Genomic DNA, 14698 nt, shown 5'->3' with positions numbered 1-14698 from the left:
TGTGGGTTTCATTCAGGTGCTCCGGTTTCCTCCCATCGTCCAAAGATGTGTGGGTTAGATGGATTGGCCATGCTAAATTGCCCCTTAGTGTCAGGGGGGCTAGATAGAATAATTGCATCAGGTTATGGGGATAGGGCCTAGGTGGCATTGTGGTCAGTGCAGACTCAATGGGCCAAATTGCCTCCTTCTGCACTGTAGGAGCCTATGATTCTATGATACTGATGATCATAAAACCATTGTCGATTGTCGGAAAAACCCATCTGGTTCACTAATGTCCTTTAGGGAAGGAAATCTGCCGTCCTTACCTGGTCTGGCCTACATGTGACTCCAGAGCCACAGCAATGTGGTTGACTCTCAATTTCCCTCCAAGGGAATAGGGCCTCGATTGGCAATAGGGCCAGCCAGCGACGCCCATGTCCCACGAATGAATTTTTAAAAATTAAGAAAAGTCCAGTCTCCCAGAAGGAAAAAAACAGCAAAATGGGGAAAAAAGGATACTGGTCTTGTATACTATAAAATGCAACACCAGTAAAATGGGGAGATAATAATACTGGTTTGAACTGTTTTTTCATTCTGGGCTGGCCATTAATAAAATATAAATAGTTCTCTGTTCTAGTTCTCTGCTTGTTCTCTGCTGCAATAATTTATTATTTACAGTATATGGGAAAACAACATCAAAGCTTGTCTTATTAGAATATTAGACACTGGTCATTCTGGTGTCCTAAGAAATACTGCTGTTGATATATTTAACATATTTTCCAAATCTGTTCCATAGTAAAATAGTTATAGCATCATTAATTATGGTAGTTATTCATTTATTAAACAGCCACACCATTAACATTAATAACACCTCCTCACACTCCACCATGAGATAAAAGACAGCTTTCTTATACGGTGTGATGGTAAAGTGTTTTTAAATTAACATGCTCAAGCTCTAAAACAATGATTCATTATATGGGTGTCTGCAAGTAGAATTTTTGTGGAGCAGGCATAATCTTTCTGAGACTTCCATAATCTTTCTGTTTAATATCTAGGGACGATTATTCATGGAGAAATTCAAAAGAACCCAACCAAGAAAAGACATAAGTATTTTCTGGGAAACCATTAAGGGATGGAGAATCTAACGGCTTGGTTTAGGGGCTTAGATCGTTTTCTCGTAAATATCTGTCTCCCAGTGACAATCTCAACCCTCTTTCATTCTTTAACAGTATTATTTTTTTCCACTCCTTTATCCTTAGTTTTTAGCATCAAGGAGGCAGTACTACCTTTAAAACAAGCATGCTGTTATGTGTCTTGTACCTTGCAGTTGTCGAGTGAGACTCAGATTTTTATCATGAGACGCACCAGTGTGATTATTTCTTGTATCGGATTTAACCCCAGACCTGGACAGGTCAGCTGATTAAGAACCTCTTATTCCCTCATGCTTTTAAAGGGGATAACTGATCATCATATTCACAATTCCCATGCTTTTAGGAAAATCTATCCTATTCTTAGTGGATTAAGGGATTTGGGAGTCCTTATTCAGGATTCTCTTAAGGTTAACTTGCAGGTTGAGTTGGTAATTAGGAAAGCAAATGCAATGTTAGCATTCACTTCAAGAAGGCTAGAATACAAAACCAGGGATGTACTGCTGAGGCTTTATAAAGTTCTGGTCAGACCACATTTGGAGTATTGTGAGCAATTTTGGGCCCCCGTATCTAAGGAAGGATGTACTGGCCCTTAGAGAGGGTCCAGAGGAGGTTCACGAGAATGATCCAGCAATGAAAAGCTTGGCATATGAGAAGCGTTTGAGGACTCTGGGTCTGTACTCGATAGAGTTTAGAAGGATGAGGGGGGACATCATTGAAATTTACAGAATACTGAAGGGCTTGGGTGGAGTGGACGTGGGGAAGATATTTCCATTATTAAGAGAGACGAGGGTCCAAGGCCGCTGCCTCAGAGTAAAGGGATGACCCTTTAGAACCGAGATAAAGAGGAATTTCTTCAGCCAGAGAGTGATGAATCTGTGGAATTCATTGCCACAGAAGGCTGTGGAGGCCTGGTCATTGAGTGTATTTAAGACAGAGATAGATAGGTTCTTGATTGGTAAAGGGATCAAAGGTTATGGGGAAAAAGTGGGAGTGGGTTCAGAAACATATGAGCCACGATTGAATGGCGGAGGAGACTCGATGGGCCGAATGGCCTAATTCTGCTCCTCTATCTTATAGTCTTATGATTAAAATGGGAATGACTTGAAAGTCATTATCACCCCAAAGTTTCGGATTTGGAGCGTAACTGAAAGTAAGAAAAAAAATCTCCCGTGTCCTCACAAGTCAACTCTTTCTAAACTTACTGTGCAATTAACAAAAACTAAATTAATCTCCTAAAGGGAAGTTCTGCTTAATTTCTTCCCAACTATTGTGAAATAACACCACCTCTTCCAACCTTTCAATTATTTGACTTCTAAACTATTTATATCTTCCAGCATTTCCAAAACTTAGATTGTGTCCTCTTCTTTTGCCAACTAAACAGATTCAAAATTGCTGAACTAAGAGCCGGGTTGTTGAAGTTTTTCATTTTGCACTCATCAGGACAAACAATCGAATACCAAATTTTAAATGATCACAGCAATTTATACCACAGGAGAAAGTGGAGCTAATTGTTTGACAAGTTGGCACTAATTGGCCGAGGCATTGTCTTGGAGAATTCAATGAGGATGATAAGCTCCCCAGGCTGCCAGGTAATTCCAAAAGGCACAAAGCCTGAACATAGAAGCATAGGAACAGAGAAAATAGGTGTAGGAGTAGGCTATTCTGCCCTTCGAGCCTGCACCATCATTCAATATGATCATGGCTGAACATGCACTTTCAGTATCCCACCCCCACTTTCTCTCCATACCCCTTGATCATTTTAGCCGCAAGGGCCACGTCCAGCCCCCTCTTGAACATATCAAACAAACTGGCCCTAACAGCTTTCTGTGGTAGAGAATTCCACAGATTCACAACTCTCTGAGTGAAGAAGTTCTTCCTCATCTTAGTCCTGAATGGTTTAACCCTTATTCTTAGACTGTGACCCTTAGTTCTGGACTTCCCCAACATATTCCTTTTGTTTTATAGAAGTCTTTGCGTATGAATGTGTGCGCAGCAAGCATAAATCAGTCACTTTATGAGCTACACTGATTCTCTTAAATTGGTTGTGTGATGATACCATGCCTTTAAGGAATGTATTGTAGTCATGTTCCTCTGCATATGTTTCTAGCAGCCCCAGCATTTTATAGTAGCTGTTTTGTCTGAAGCCGGTGTGCTCTGTTGTTAGTGAAGCATTATAATTGGCATCATGTTCATTTTAATCTGAACTAATCCAATGTTCTGTTGTTTTAGTGTTTCCCTGAAATTGCAGAGTAGAGCTTGTTTGGGATAATTGACTGGTCAGGTCATATGACTGGGGACAGCCAGACTTTCACAAAGGATTCCAGCTTAGCTGTTTTTAGATGTGGTTTGTAGTTGAGAGAGAAACTGGAAGTTGCTGGAGACTAGGTTTACTTCTCTGATTTGCTATCTTGAGGATATTTCCTTCTCTGAAAACGCCTGTTTGGATTTCTGGCTACAGGTTCTAGAAGCTGGAAATTTAGTATCATGTGACCATACTTGTTTTAGTGCTACCTAATTCTGAAGAAGGGTGTATGTCTATGGGGTATTGCTTTTAAATTGGAACAACAGAGATAGCTAGCTGTTAAAATTATACTTTGTTCTGTTTCAGTCTTGCAATTAGTAAACGTTATGCTAATTCTTTTTGTTATATTCTAACTGTGTTCTTAAATAAACTTTGTTTGATAAAAGCTTCTTAATGAGTCACTTGAATCATACCTGGAATGAAACACCTTATTCTCACCAATGCCAAAATCAAATGTAAAACTTAGGGTCTAGGCTAACTTCACAATATACCTTGGAGTTTCTGGCCTGGGTCTTAACAGTTGTTAGTGTAGCTATTGGCGCACTCAGGACTGTTTAGCAAGTGCTGCCCAATTGCAGAAGCAACCTAACAGCAGACATTTTGTTTTGGATTTTGCGAGCATGGGTTGGTTGAGTACAGTTGATACTCTGCCTATTATGATCAATCGAAGTAACATGCTGTTTGATTCAAGCAGCCAATCACTGGAACATACGGTCTACATACCGTACCATCACACCGGCATTGAAATTCATACACAATGTTGCTCAACTGTGTGCTGGGTGGAACATCTTTATGGTCTGATGGCAGCATCATGTTGATAGAAAACATTGCTCATGTAGCCATTGCATAGTAGCTGTGTTAATAAAGGTTTCCAAGGTGTTTCACAGAAGCGTTATGTAGTTCACACTGAGCCACATAAGGAGATATTAGGGCAGATGACTGAAAAGGTAAATTATAAGGAGCATATTGAGAGGAGGAGAGAGAGGTGGAAATATTTAGGAAGGGCATCGTAGAGCTTAGGACCTTGGCAAATAAAGACAAAGCCTTACTTTGGGTGGTAGAGGTCGCGGGTTTGGAAGGTGCTGTCAAAGGACGTTTGTCAAGTTACTGCTGTGCATCTTACCTACGATACTTACTGCTTCCACTGTGTACTGGTGGTAGGGGGTAATGAATGGTTAAGATGGTTGAGGAATAGTATATTGCAAGATCTGAACCGGATCTGTTGGGAAGGTACAAATGATGTTAGTTCAATAAAGGTTGACTGCAGCTGAGCACGTGCAAGATTACTCAGTGCCATACACAACAGAAAGATGGCGGTAAGGATGGGATTCTCAAATACACATCTAATAGATATGGAAACAGAGATGGATGTCACAGACAGGGAGATCAAGAGTTGGACTCAGTCAGAGAACAAGGAAACAACACATGGAAGATGAGGGCAATAGGGTTGAAGATTCAATTCCAGCGTCTGCCGTAGAAATGAAAGTTTAAGATTCACGACTTACTTTCATTGTTGCAGCAGTGCCTGTCATCTCAGAATAAGGTATTCCTAAATCACGTTCCCTTATTGATTGTTATTCTAAGCACAGTGTTCCAGTGCGAGGTGCAATTAGTGTCAGAGAGGATTATGAGGATCCATCCTATTGCCCCCTCTTGGTGGTCGGAGAAGGGAATAAAGTCTACCTAATCGGAAGGAATCGGCTGAGGAATCATATAAACCCTACAGTGCAGAAAGAAGCCATTCGGCTCACTGGGTCCGCACCGACTTTCCAACAGAGTATATCCCCAGGCCCAACCCCCCCCACCCTATCCCTGTTGCCCCCCCAACTTACTCCGCTAATCCCCCAACCTACACATCTTTGGACACTAAGGGGCAATTTAGCATGGCCATTCCACCTAACCTGCACATCTTTGGACTGTGGGAGGAAACCGGAGCAGCCGGAGGAAACCCACACAGACACGGGGAGAAAGTGCGGACTCTGCACAGACAGTCACCCAAGGCCAGGATTGAACCCGGGTCCCTGGCCCTGTGAGGCAGCAGTGCTAACCACTGTGCCTCCGTGCCGAAAAAGATACGGTTAAACTGTACCGGGTGATTTACAGTAGGATTTAGTAAGAATATGTCTAACATTGAGGAAATGCTAAGAGAGCACAAAGACCAAACTATTTAATCAGTCATTGCTATATTAAATATTGTATCTCAGCAAGCAGATCATGCAAGTGCCTATATTCTTACAAGATTCCTGTGAAGAAAGATTTATTTTCAGTCCCTGGGTTACCTGTGAATTACTTTGCACAGTGAGTGAAGAAATGGGTAAGCATGTGCTGTTCAGCAAAGTGCTCAATTATATCATGAATAAGTGGATCTAAATAATGTGATAATGAGAATTACAAGAATATTTCAGACATAGAAGTGATCTGGATGCAGATGAAGACTGTCTCCTGTGGGGTTTGAGTATCATTATTCCGCCAAAGTTTAGAGAGAGGTCGTGAGAGAAACTTCATCAAGAACACACAGGGATAGGCAATACGAAAACAGCAGCAGAATGATAGAATCCCTACAGTGCAGAAGGAGGCCATTCAACCCATTGAATCTACACTGACATTCCAACAGAGCATCCAATTAGGCCCTTTTATGTAAGCCCACGTGTTTTCCCCGCCAATCCACCTAACCAGCATATCTTTCAACTGTGGGAGGAAATCAGAACACCCAGAGGAAACCCACGCAGACATGGGGAGAATGTGGAGGCAGTCACACAAGACTGGAATTGAACCCGATGCCTTGCGCTGTGAGGTAGCAGTATTATGAGCGGCACGGTGGCATAGTGGTTAGCACTGCTGTCTCACAGTGTCAGGGACCCAGGTTCAATTCCTGGTTTGGGTCACTATCTGTGCAGAGTCTGCACGTTCTCCCCGTGTCTGCGTGGGTTTCCTCCGGGTGCTCCAGTTTCCTCTCACGGTCTGAAAGACGTGCTGGTTAGATGCATTGGCTATGCTAAACTCTCCCACAACGTCCCTCAGTCGTTCCTTCAAATGGTGTTCAACGTGGAAGAGTACTGATTACAGAAACAGGGAGACAAGAGGCCATGGAGGGATTTGAAAACAAGGATGAGAATTTTAAAATTGCGGCATTACTTCACCGTCAGCGAGCACAGGTGTGATGGATGAACAAGACTTTGTGTCTGAAAGGACATGGGCACCAGAGTTCTGGATGACTTCACGTTTACAGTAGGAAAAACGTGAGAGGCTGGCTAGGAGATTCCAGGAGCCAGCCTCAGTTATCTACAGCCCTCACTCTTCAAATTCACTTCAATCTCCACAGCTCTTTTGGCTCTCCTTCATTCTCAGGTGGAAAGATATGCGTGGAAGCCACCATGAGGTTCAACTGTCATGGACTCCATGAGGGAGCGAACCTGAGCTTCTGTATTCAGAGCTTTCTTCATTTTCTTTCACATGTGTGATGGTCACACAGTTTAAGCTGCCCTATTAGAGGAACTCAGTAATGAGCAGAAGACATTAAATATAATCCACACATCCCAATGGTGTAGCATTTGGAGCTTACCATCTTTAAACCTTCTCTGGTTACAATCCAGACAGCCATTTCCCCATTCGCTGTTACGTGACCATTTGGTATATCTTGTTTTGGAAAGGCACCAAGACAATCTCGAAGCTTACTGCATGACTTTCCCCCTCCTCTTTCTGTTAATCCTGATTGCTCTGTCGTAATTGAGCCAAAATGTTTCTTGTAAAACCCAAGAGGGATTCAAACCTAACACACCCAGGAAAGAATGAATTGTTGTGGGGGGGAGGGGGGGGGGCGGTGATTGGGGGCGGGGTGTCCTTTAAAGTAAGAGCATTTAGTCTTACCACCTTTATCCTACTGGAATTCCATTGGCCACCATTGGAACAGCTCATTGAAGTGCAATTGCAAAAGCCCCTACCAGAAGCAGGTAGATGCCTCCATGTATACTAACCTGAGCCCTGGTTACATCAATGGGACAGCAAGTGGATTTAAACTCACGTTTCAATTCACCACAGCTTCCCAGAGATGCAGGAGCAGGTCAGTAGCTCAAGGTGGGGGGATTATTGGGTTGGGGGGTGGAGTGGAGTGCATAATGTTAGGACCCCGGACCAAAATTCCAAATTACATTCGGGCACCAGACTGGACCCAAACAATTTTTCTATTTTGACATAAATGGGAGGAAAGGGTGCTTAACTCCAGGAGTACTTTCACTGACACATCAGGGATATTTTATAGTAAAACAAACTTCCTTTAAGAACATATTTTTACAAAACTTTGACAAATGAAACAGCTTAATGAGGTATACTGAATGAAGCAGCTTGTGACTTTTAAGGGGCGTCTTGACAATTACATGAATAGGATGGGAGAAGAGGGATATGGTCCCTGGAAGGGTAGGGGGTTTTAGTTAAGTTGGGCAGCATGGTCAGTGCAGGCTTGGAGGGCCAAAGGGCCTGTTCCCGTGCTGTAATTTTCTTTGCTCTTAGTTCTTGTTCTTTGTTCTTAACTGTTACCCATTTGAACAATAGTTAAACATGAAAAGAAACAGCTCTAATTTCTAATTTATCGCTGTTTCAGTTCCAAATGAGCAACGTTCTTCTTACATACTCAAAACCCACTTTAAATACAGTTAGTAACCATAAATATACTTGGTATAATGAGTGTAAACATCCTTGAAGCTTTCAGGGAGATTTTGTGGAGTGAGCAGCTTACAAACCCCAGAACTGAAAGCTGTTTTCCTCTGCTACATACCTAGCTCTTTCCATTGATCACATTGTCACATGACACGGCACACCTAAACCCACCTTCCAGTCCTTAAATCAAAAACTGCAAGGGACATTTTCTTTTTGTAAATAAATGTCCATTAGCTCTCTCCTAATTAACACTACATGGCTATCATGAGTAATTATCCTGCTTTCCCAGCATCTGAGCAGTATTCTCTCCAAACATACTGATTGCCTGTAAAACAATCCCCTTAAATATAAAAATCTATCGACAGCAAAAGCACCTATCATCACAGTAAGGTAATTCCTAATCTTCCCAGTCCCAAAGGAATAGTTATAGCCACCCATATCAAGGGCTCTGTTTCCCCTTGTCACCCACAAGCTCCTCCTGAAACCTCTTCCCTGCCACTTCCCTGCTCACTGGCAGAACTTCCATTGCTGCTGGATAACTAGGAGACTCCCTGCTGGCCAACGGCAGACATTCCATCCGCTTCAGGCAGGAAGCTGACTAGTGACACGTACCATTCCAGGACTGACATCTAAGTAATTGAGTGTGTTTTACAGTCATTTCCATTCCATCCCCCTCCCCCCCTCCCCCACCTCCCCCCCTCCCCCACCTCCCCCCCTCCCCCACCTCCCCCCCCTCCCCCACCTCCCCCCCCTCCCCCACCTCCCCCCCCTCCCCCACCTCCCCCCCCTCCCCCACCTCCCCCACCTCCCCCCCCCCCCACCTCCCCCACCTCCCCCCCCCCCCACCCCCCCGCCCCACCCACTCCCTCACCTGCCCAAACCTACTGGAGGTTAAAGTAGATGCCTTCATTTCAATCACCCCGAGCAAATTGTTAAATCAGAGAATGTTCTGTTCATTCAAATATTGGTACATTTGTACATGAGTTGCTCTCTGACCATCATCAATCTTGACGGAAGTGATGAACCTTATCTGTTCCCCAAATAAATTAGCCCGTGGTCTGTTTAATAATCCTGGCTTGAAGACAATGATCCAGTACAGTCCTATCAATTATACACTGCTTTCTTGGTCTGCTGCCAGTTACACTGAGTCTACTGATGCTGCTATAGAACCTTATATGTTTTACTTTACCCAGGTGTTGTTTTTAGCTCGCGTAGGGTTCCTTTGAAAGGTGGAAGGTACTCTGAGATGTGAAGCCCAAACTAACCTCAATCCCATCTTTATGGGCATGGACATCATCATTTTCATGTTTTTACCTCTTCAAGGTTTTGAGAACACACTGCAAAGATTTCATTCATCTTCATCTACATTTACTACCCGACCTTGTTCTAAGGATGTTTCTTGTTTTGTCTGTGTTTTAGCTTAAAAAGTCTCAAATCAAATGCTACAGACAACTCCTGTATTATCTATAAATATGTTACGCTATCACTTCATTTCATCTCATTCTTCAATTCCTATAGTGCAGAGAGAGACCATTCAGCCCATCTAGTTTGCACCGACAACAATCGCACCCAGGCCCTATTCCTGTAACCTCATATATTTACCCTGCTAATCTCCCTAACACTAAGGGGTAATGGAGCATGGCCAATACACCTAACCAGCACATCTTTGGACTGTGGGAGGAAACAGGAGCACCCAGAGAAAACCCACCCAGACACGGGGAGAATGTGCAAACGCCACACAGACAGTGACCCAAGCCGGGAATCGAACCCAGGTCCCTGGCACTGTGAGGCAACACCGCTAACCACTGTGCCACCATGCCACCCTACTTTACAACACTTCAAGAGTATTTAATTAGGTATAAAGTGCTTTGGAGCATCATGAGGTAGTGAGAGGTGCTGTAGAGATGTGACCCTTTCTTATTGCGTAGCCATGTCTAATTTGTATGGATTACAGACTTGATTTTCTATTGGAATCATGCCAACTGTTTGGCATAACTCCAGGAGCTAGGCAAGATGTCACTCCTGGCATTCCTGTGCCAGGCCTGCACTCTCCTAATTGAGTTCAGGATTCTCAGTCAGACCTGGCAAGAACGTAAGGTATATCGGCCCTATGTGGTTGGTCCCATTCCAATTATGGGCATACATCATCAGACTCCTTCCCCATGATTTGCACCTGATGAACGCGGCCTTAGCATCCAGGATTCCAGGATTGCTAAGGCAACAGAGAGAGCCTATTAAAATTCAAACCACTCTGTGCCATTGATCACAGAGTAAATCCTTGTCTTGTTTCCTTTGACTTTTCTTTCCTTGCATGACCGGCCGTGTAATTACCAGATGCACTGGAGGCTAATACACAAGGCCTAATCTGGCCATCTTCCATCTGTTTTCAGGCATATTCCAAGAGCCCTTCCTAAAATATCCCCAAATTGATCCCGTAAAATTCCTCGGGTTAGGAGTGATGAAGAACAGATGCCAAGGATGCCCTGTGGGATTCAACCAGCATTATCTAAAAGCCAAAATACCAGCCCGATAGATGCATATCTGACCATTGCTAATAACCTCTCAAGATAGAGGGTGGGTGGCATGATTTCATTTTATGTATGGCCAATTTTAATTCAGTGATAATACTGAGCATTAAAATAGACATTGTGTACAGTAAAACATGACACTTCAGAGAAAACAGTCCATTTATTACTAAATTCTAGAGAAATGTAATTATAATGGGCCACGGTCACTCAGCATATAAAATTTTATGCATGTCCTAAGATCATTAAGGTGATGAAAATTTTTGAATGGTTTGAAAAAAAGTATTCTGTTGGCTGCTTCAGTGATTTGTACCCCACAAAATGCTTCTGTTTCTTAATGAGATGTTAAAAGAAATGAAAAATACAGCTATTTTAGCTTCCAAACATGTATGATGGAGCTATCAGACCACATGGTGTGCTTATTTATTCTCATCACAGCCTTTGCCCTTTGGTCAAAATACTTTAAAATTCTGTAGGGAATAAAATCTTGTGGTCCCACTTGGAAAGTTCCAATTCGTAACAAGAAACAAGCCTGAAACACGAAAGCCAAAGTTAATGGTAAAAAAAGAAAGTTAACTTGCTCACAATGACATAATATATAATCACTTCCTCACACACCATCACACTGATGAACCATGATTAAGGTTTGCTGTGAGGGACTTGGAGAAAAAAATAGAGAAAGTTTTGCATTTACAAAGCACCTTTCACAAACTCACCACCAATGATGAGTAGCCACTGACAATATATAGGCAATGCGGCAGCCATCTTGCACTAAGCAAGCTCCCACAAACAGCAATGTGATAATGGCCAGGCAGGATTTTACATCCCCCGCCCCCCCCTCCCCCCCGCCCGAATGTTTTTTCAGAAGGAACTCTTCAAAATGCAGCTAATAGAAATACAACAAAACTTACTTCAAATTACAAATCAAAGAAAAGGTTTAATAAAGAAACATCATTATTCCAAACTTGCGGCCTTGCCCTAGGCCACTCCAAACTTCCCACAATTCTACATAGTTCCTTATTTATAGTGAATCAGCTGGTCAGCTGACTATTACATCACTCTGTAATTGGTTCCATGTTTTACTGGGTCAGCTGACCCTTACATCTTGTTCCCATTGGTCACATTACATCCAATACAAAAATGTCACCGGTTACATTCAACCCCCCCCCCCCACCCCGGCAGTGTGTTTTGTGGTGGAGGTGGAACCAGAGGCCAAAGCGGCTCACCATTGGCCAATGGTGGGACCTTCTGGTCCCGCCATTGTCAACGGGGTTTCCCGTTGCATGAAACTCCACCCCCACCACTACCACTGCCAGGAAATCCACAGCAGTGATATTCGCTGTTGGAACCAGAAGATCCCGCCATGAAATTCCATCCTGTTTTTCTGGTTGTATCCGTTCGGGGATGGATATTGGCTAGGGCACCAAGGAGAACCCCCCACCCCCCATCTCCCCCTACTCTTTATCAAAGTGTTGTCCTTGGATCTTTTGCAGTCACCCAAGAGGCAGACAGGGCCACAGTCTAATGACACATCAGCATACCCTCAGCACTGCACTGGAGCATTGTTTAGACTTTGTTAATATGTCACTGAATTGGAGCTTGATGCCTCAACCTCTTAAGGCTCAGAAGTGAACATATGTTCCAGTGAGCCACAGCTAAAGGCCTCAAAAGGAACAAATCACGTAATGAGCCACTTATTCCATCAAGCCTAATTTTCCTGCAACCATGTGTAATTCCTGCACTGGCCACATAACCCTTTTCATTTTATTCTTATGTTTGAGGTGGACAACATTGCAAACATTGCTGATGTTGCCAGCAGATGCTGGCTGATACAGCACATGATGGTTTGAGTTACAAGGTGAGGCTGGATAGACTGGGACTTTTTTCCCTGGAGCATAGGAGGCTTAGGGGTGATCTTATAGAGGTCTATAAAATAATGAGGGGCATAGATCAGCGAGATAGTCAATATCTTTTCCCAAAGGTAGGGGAGTCTAAAACTAGAGGGCATAGGTTTAAGGTGAGAGGTGAGAGATACAAAAGGGGGCAATATTTTCACACAGAGGGTGGTGAGTGTCAGGATCGAGGTGCCAGAGGTAGTAGTAGAGGCAGGTACAATTTTGTCTTTTAAAAAGCATTTAGACAGTTACATGGGTAAGATTGGTATAGAGGGATATGGGCCAAACATGGGCCATTGGGACTAGCTTAGTGGTAAAAAAAGGGCGGCATGGACAAGTTGGGCCGAAGGGCCTGTTTCCATGCTATAAACCTCTATGACTCTATGCTGTGGAGCCATCTTACTGCCAGGAAAACTGAGTGGGATACTAGGCTACTTGAGGGCGTAGTAATAGTTGACCGCATAGTTGGTCCTCAGTCACGTACTGACTTGCTAAGTGCATGGGGTCCCCCTTCCCTGGAGGGCACGAGCAGCTGGCTAACGTCCCAGGAAGGAGCTCTGGGGGTTTCATACCTGTTCCTAAATGGATTGGGACACTGTGGAAGGAGTTTTCCCATCCCATCCGCGGGAATCGTATGTCCTCAGGTGAGATTTTGGGGCGAGCATGACCAGAAAATCCCACCCTGTCTCTGTAAAGGGGTAAGTTGCCCCTCAGTGTCAGGGGAACTAGCAAGGTAAATACATGGGGTTATGGGGATTGGGCCTGGGTGGGATTGTGGTTGGTGCAGACTGGATGGGCCAAACCATCCTCCTTCTACGTTGCAGGGATTCTATGATTCTGTTCTAAGAGACCTCAGGGAGAGAGAGAGAGAGAGAAAGTCTGGTTACAATGCACCCAAAAGCAAAGTGACTGAAGACTACAGCCAATCTGTCAAATCAACCACACCCCCTCCCCATTGCCCTGAGTGGGATTCCCTCCATGATCCCAGTTAATATTCCCATTTCCCACCAGCCCGCTCTGAACAACGTTTGGTCTACTCACCGATGAATAATATGGGGAAAGTGATGAAGAGGAGGAAGACATGAGGGACGAGATTGAGAGCATCCACGAAGCAGCCGTTGTTTAAGACGCCCTCGTCGACATTGTAAGCTCCGGCTGAGTCATTGCCACAGAAAGCCGGGGCCATGTCTTTGATCGGCAGCTTTCCGGAGGGGGAGTGAGTGAAGGGGGGTGAAATCAAGCCGCGATCTTCAACCCATTCATTCCCCGTGAGTGCAGAAATGACCAGGCGGCTCTTTATATAGCCCTGGTCCAACCGATGCGAGCTGGGCACTCAACCGCCCCCTCCTGGAGCGCAGACACTCACACTGCTTCTGTCCAAAACTAAACCCGATTGCAAACACACTCTATATTCTCCAGCGATTATCTAGCTGTAAATCTAGTCTATCACTCATTCCCTATTGCTTTGCAATCAATTGCAGCAAACTCTCGCCTCTCTGATCCATTAGGAAGTGTCATCCAGCCCTGGAACAAATTTAAATAGCTCACTCAGACTCTGTCACTGGACAGTAAGGGTCGCTTTGCCTCCCAGCGTCTGTCAAAGAGGATGCAGAATGATGTGTTAACATCAAGTTGTGTTTTCAATCTCTTGCAATTGTCTTTCTCTGTGGGGAGGGAGGAAGGGAGGGAGGGGGTATTTTAAGTCTTTATAATTTAGCATTTAAAATAATTTGTCTGCTACTTTAAATCAATCACCCAATCATAAATGGGTCACAGCAGAGTGGACTATTCAGCCCATGCTGTCTGTGCTAGCCCTTTGAAGGAGTCATTCACCTCATGCCACCGCCCCCCCCGTCTTCTCCCCCCAATCCCGCATATTACTCCTTTTCAGATAATAATTCAATTCCCTCTTGAATACCTCGATTAACTCTGTCTCCAGCACACTCTCAGACAGTGCATCCCAGATCCTAACCACTCACTGTGTGAATCTGTCTCCACCACACTCTCAGACAGTGCATTCCAGATCCTAACCACTCACTGTGTGAATCTGTCCCCACCACACTCTCAGACAGTACATTCCAGATCCTAACCACTCACTGTGTGAATCTTTCTGTGCCATCTGTCTGTGCCACACTATCAGACAGTGCATCCCAGATCCTAACCACTCGCTGTGTGAATCTGTCTTCACCACAC

General features: G+C 44.1%; 1 protein-coding gene across 4 annotated transcripts in view; it reads right to left on the bottom strand.

Annotated features, from left to right (window-relative positions):
* Window positions 1-13808, bottom strand: part of LOC144507873 (ATP-binding cassette sub-family C member 9-like) — a 214064-nt gene extending 200256 nt beyond the window's left edge. For all 4 annotated transcript variants that reach the window (XM_078235306.1, XM_078235308.1, XM_078235309.1 and 1 more), the window contains exon 1: window positions 13547-13808. In XM_078235306.1, the coding sequence (XP_078091432.1) occupies window positions 13547-13691 (145 nt within the window). In that variant the 5' untranslated portion in view covers window positions 13692-13808. The remainder of the gene's footprint in view (window positions 1-13546) is intronic.
* Window positions 13809-14698: the final 890 nt, after the last annotated feature.

Source organism: Mustelus asterias, chromosome 19, assembly GCF_964213995.1.
Source record: "Mustelus asterias chromosome 19, sMusAst1.hap1.1, whole genome shotgun sequence".
Lineage (NCBI taxonomy): Eukaryota > Metazoa > Chordata > Chondrichthyes > Carcharhiniformes > Triakidae > Mustelus > Mustelus asterias.
Note: the sequence above shows the minus strand (reverse complement) of the source record. Positions and strands in the feature narration are given on the sequence as shown.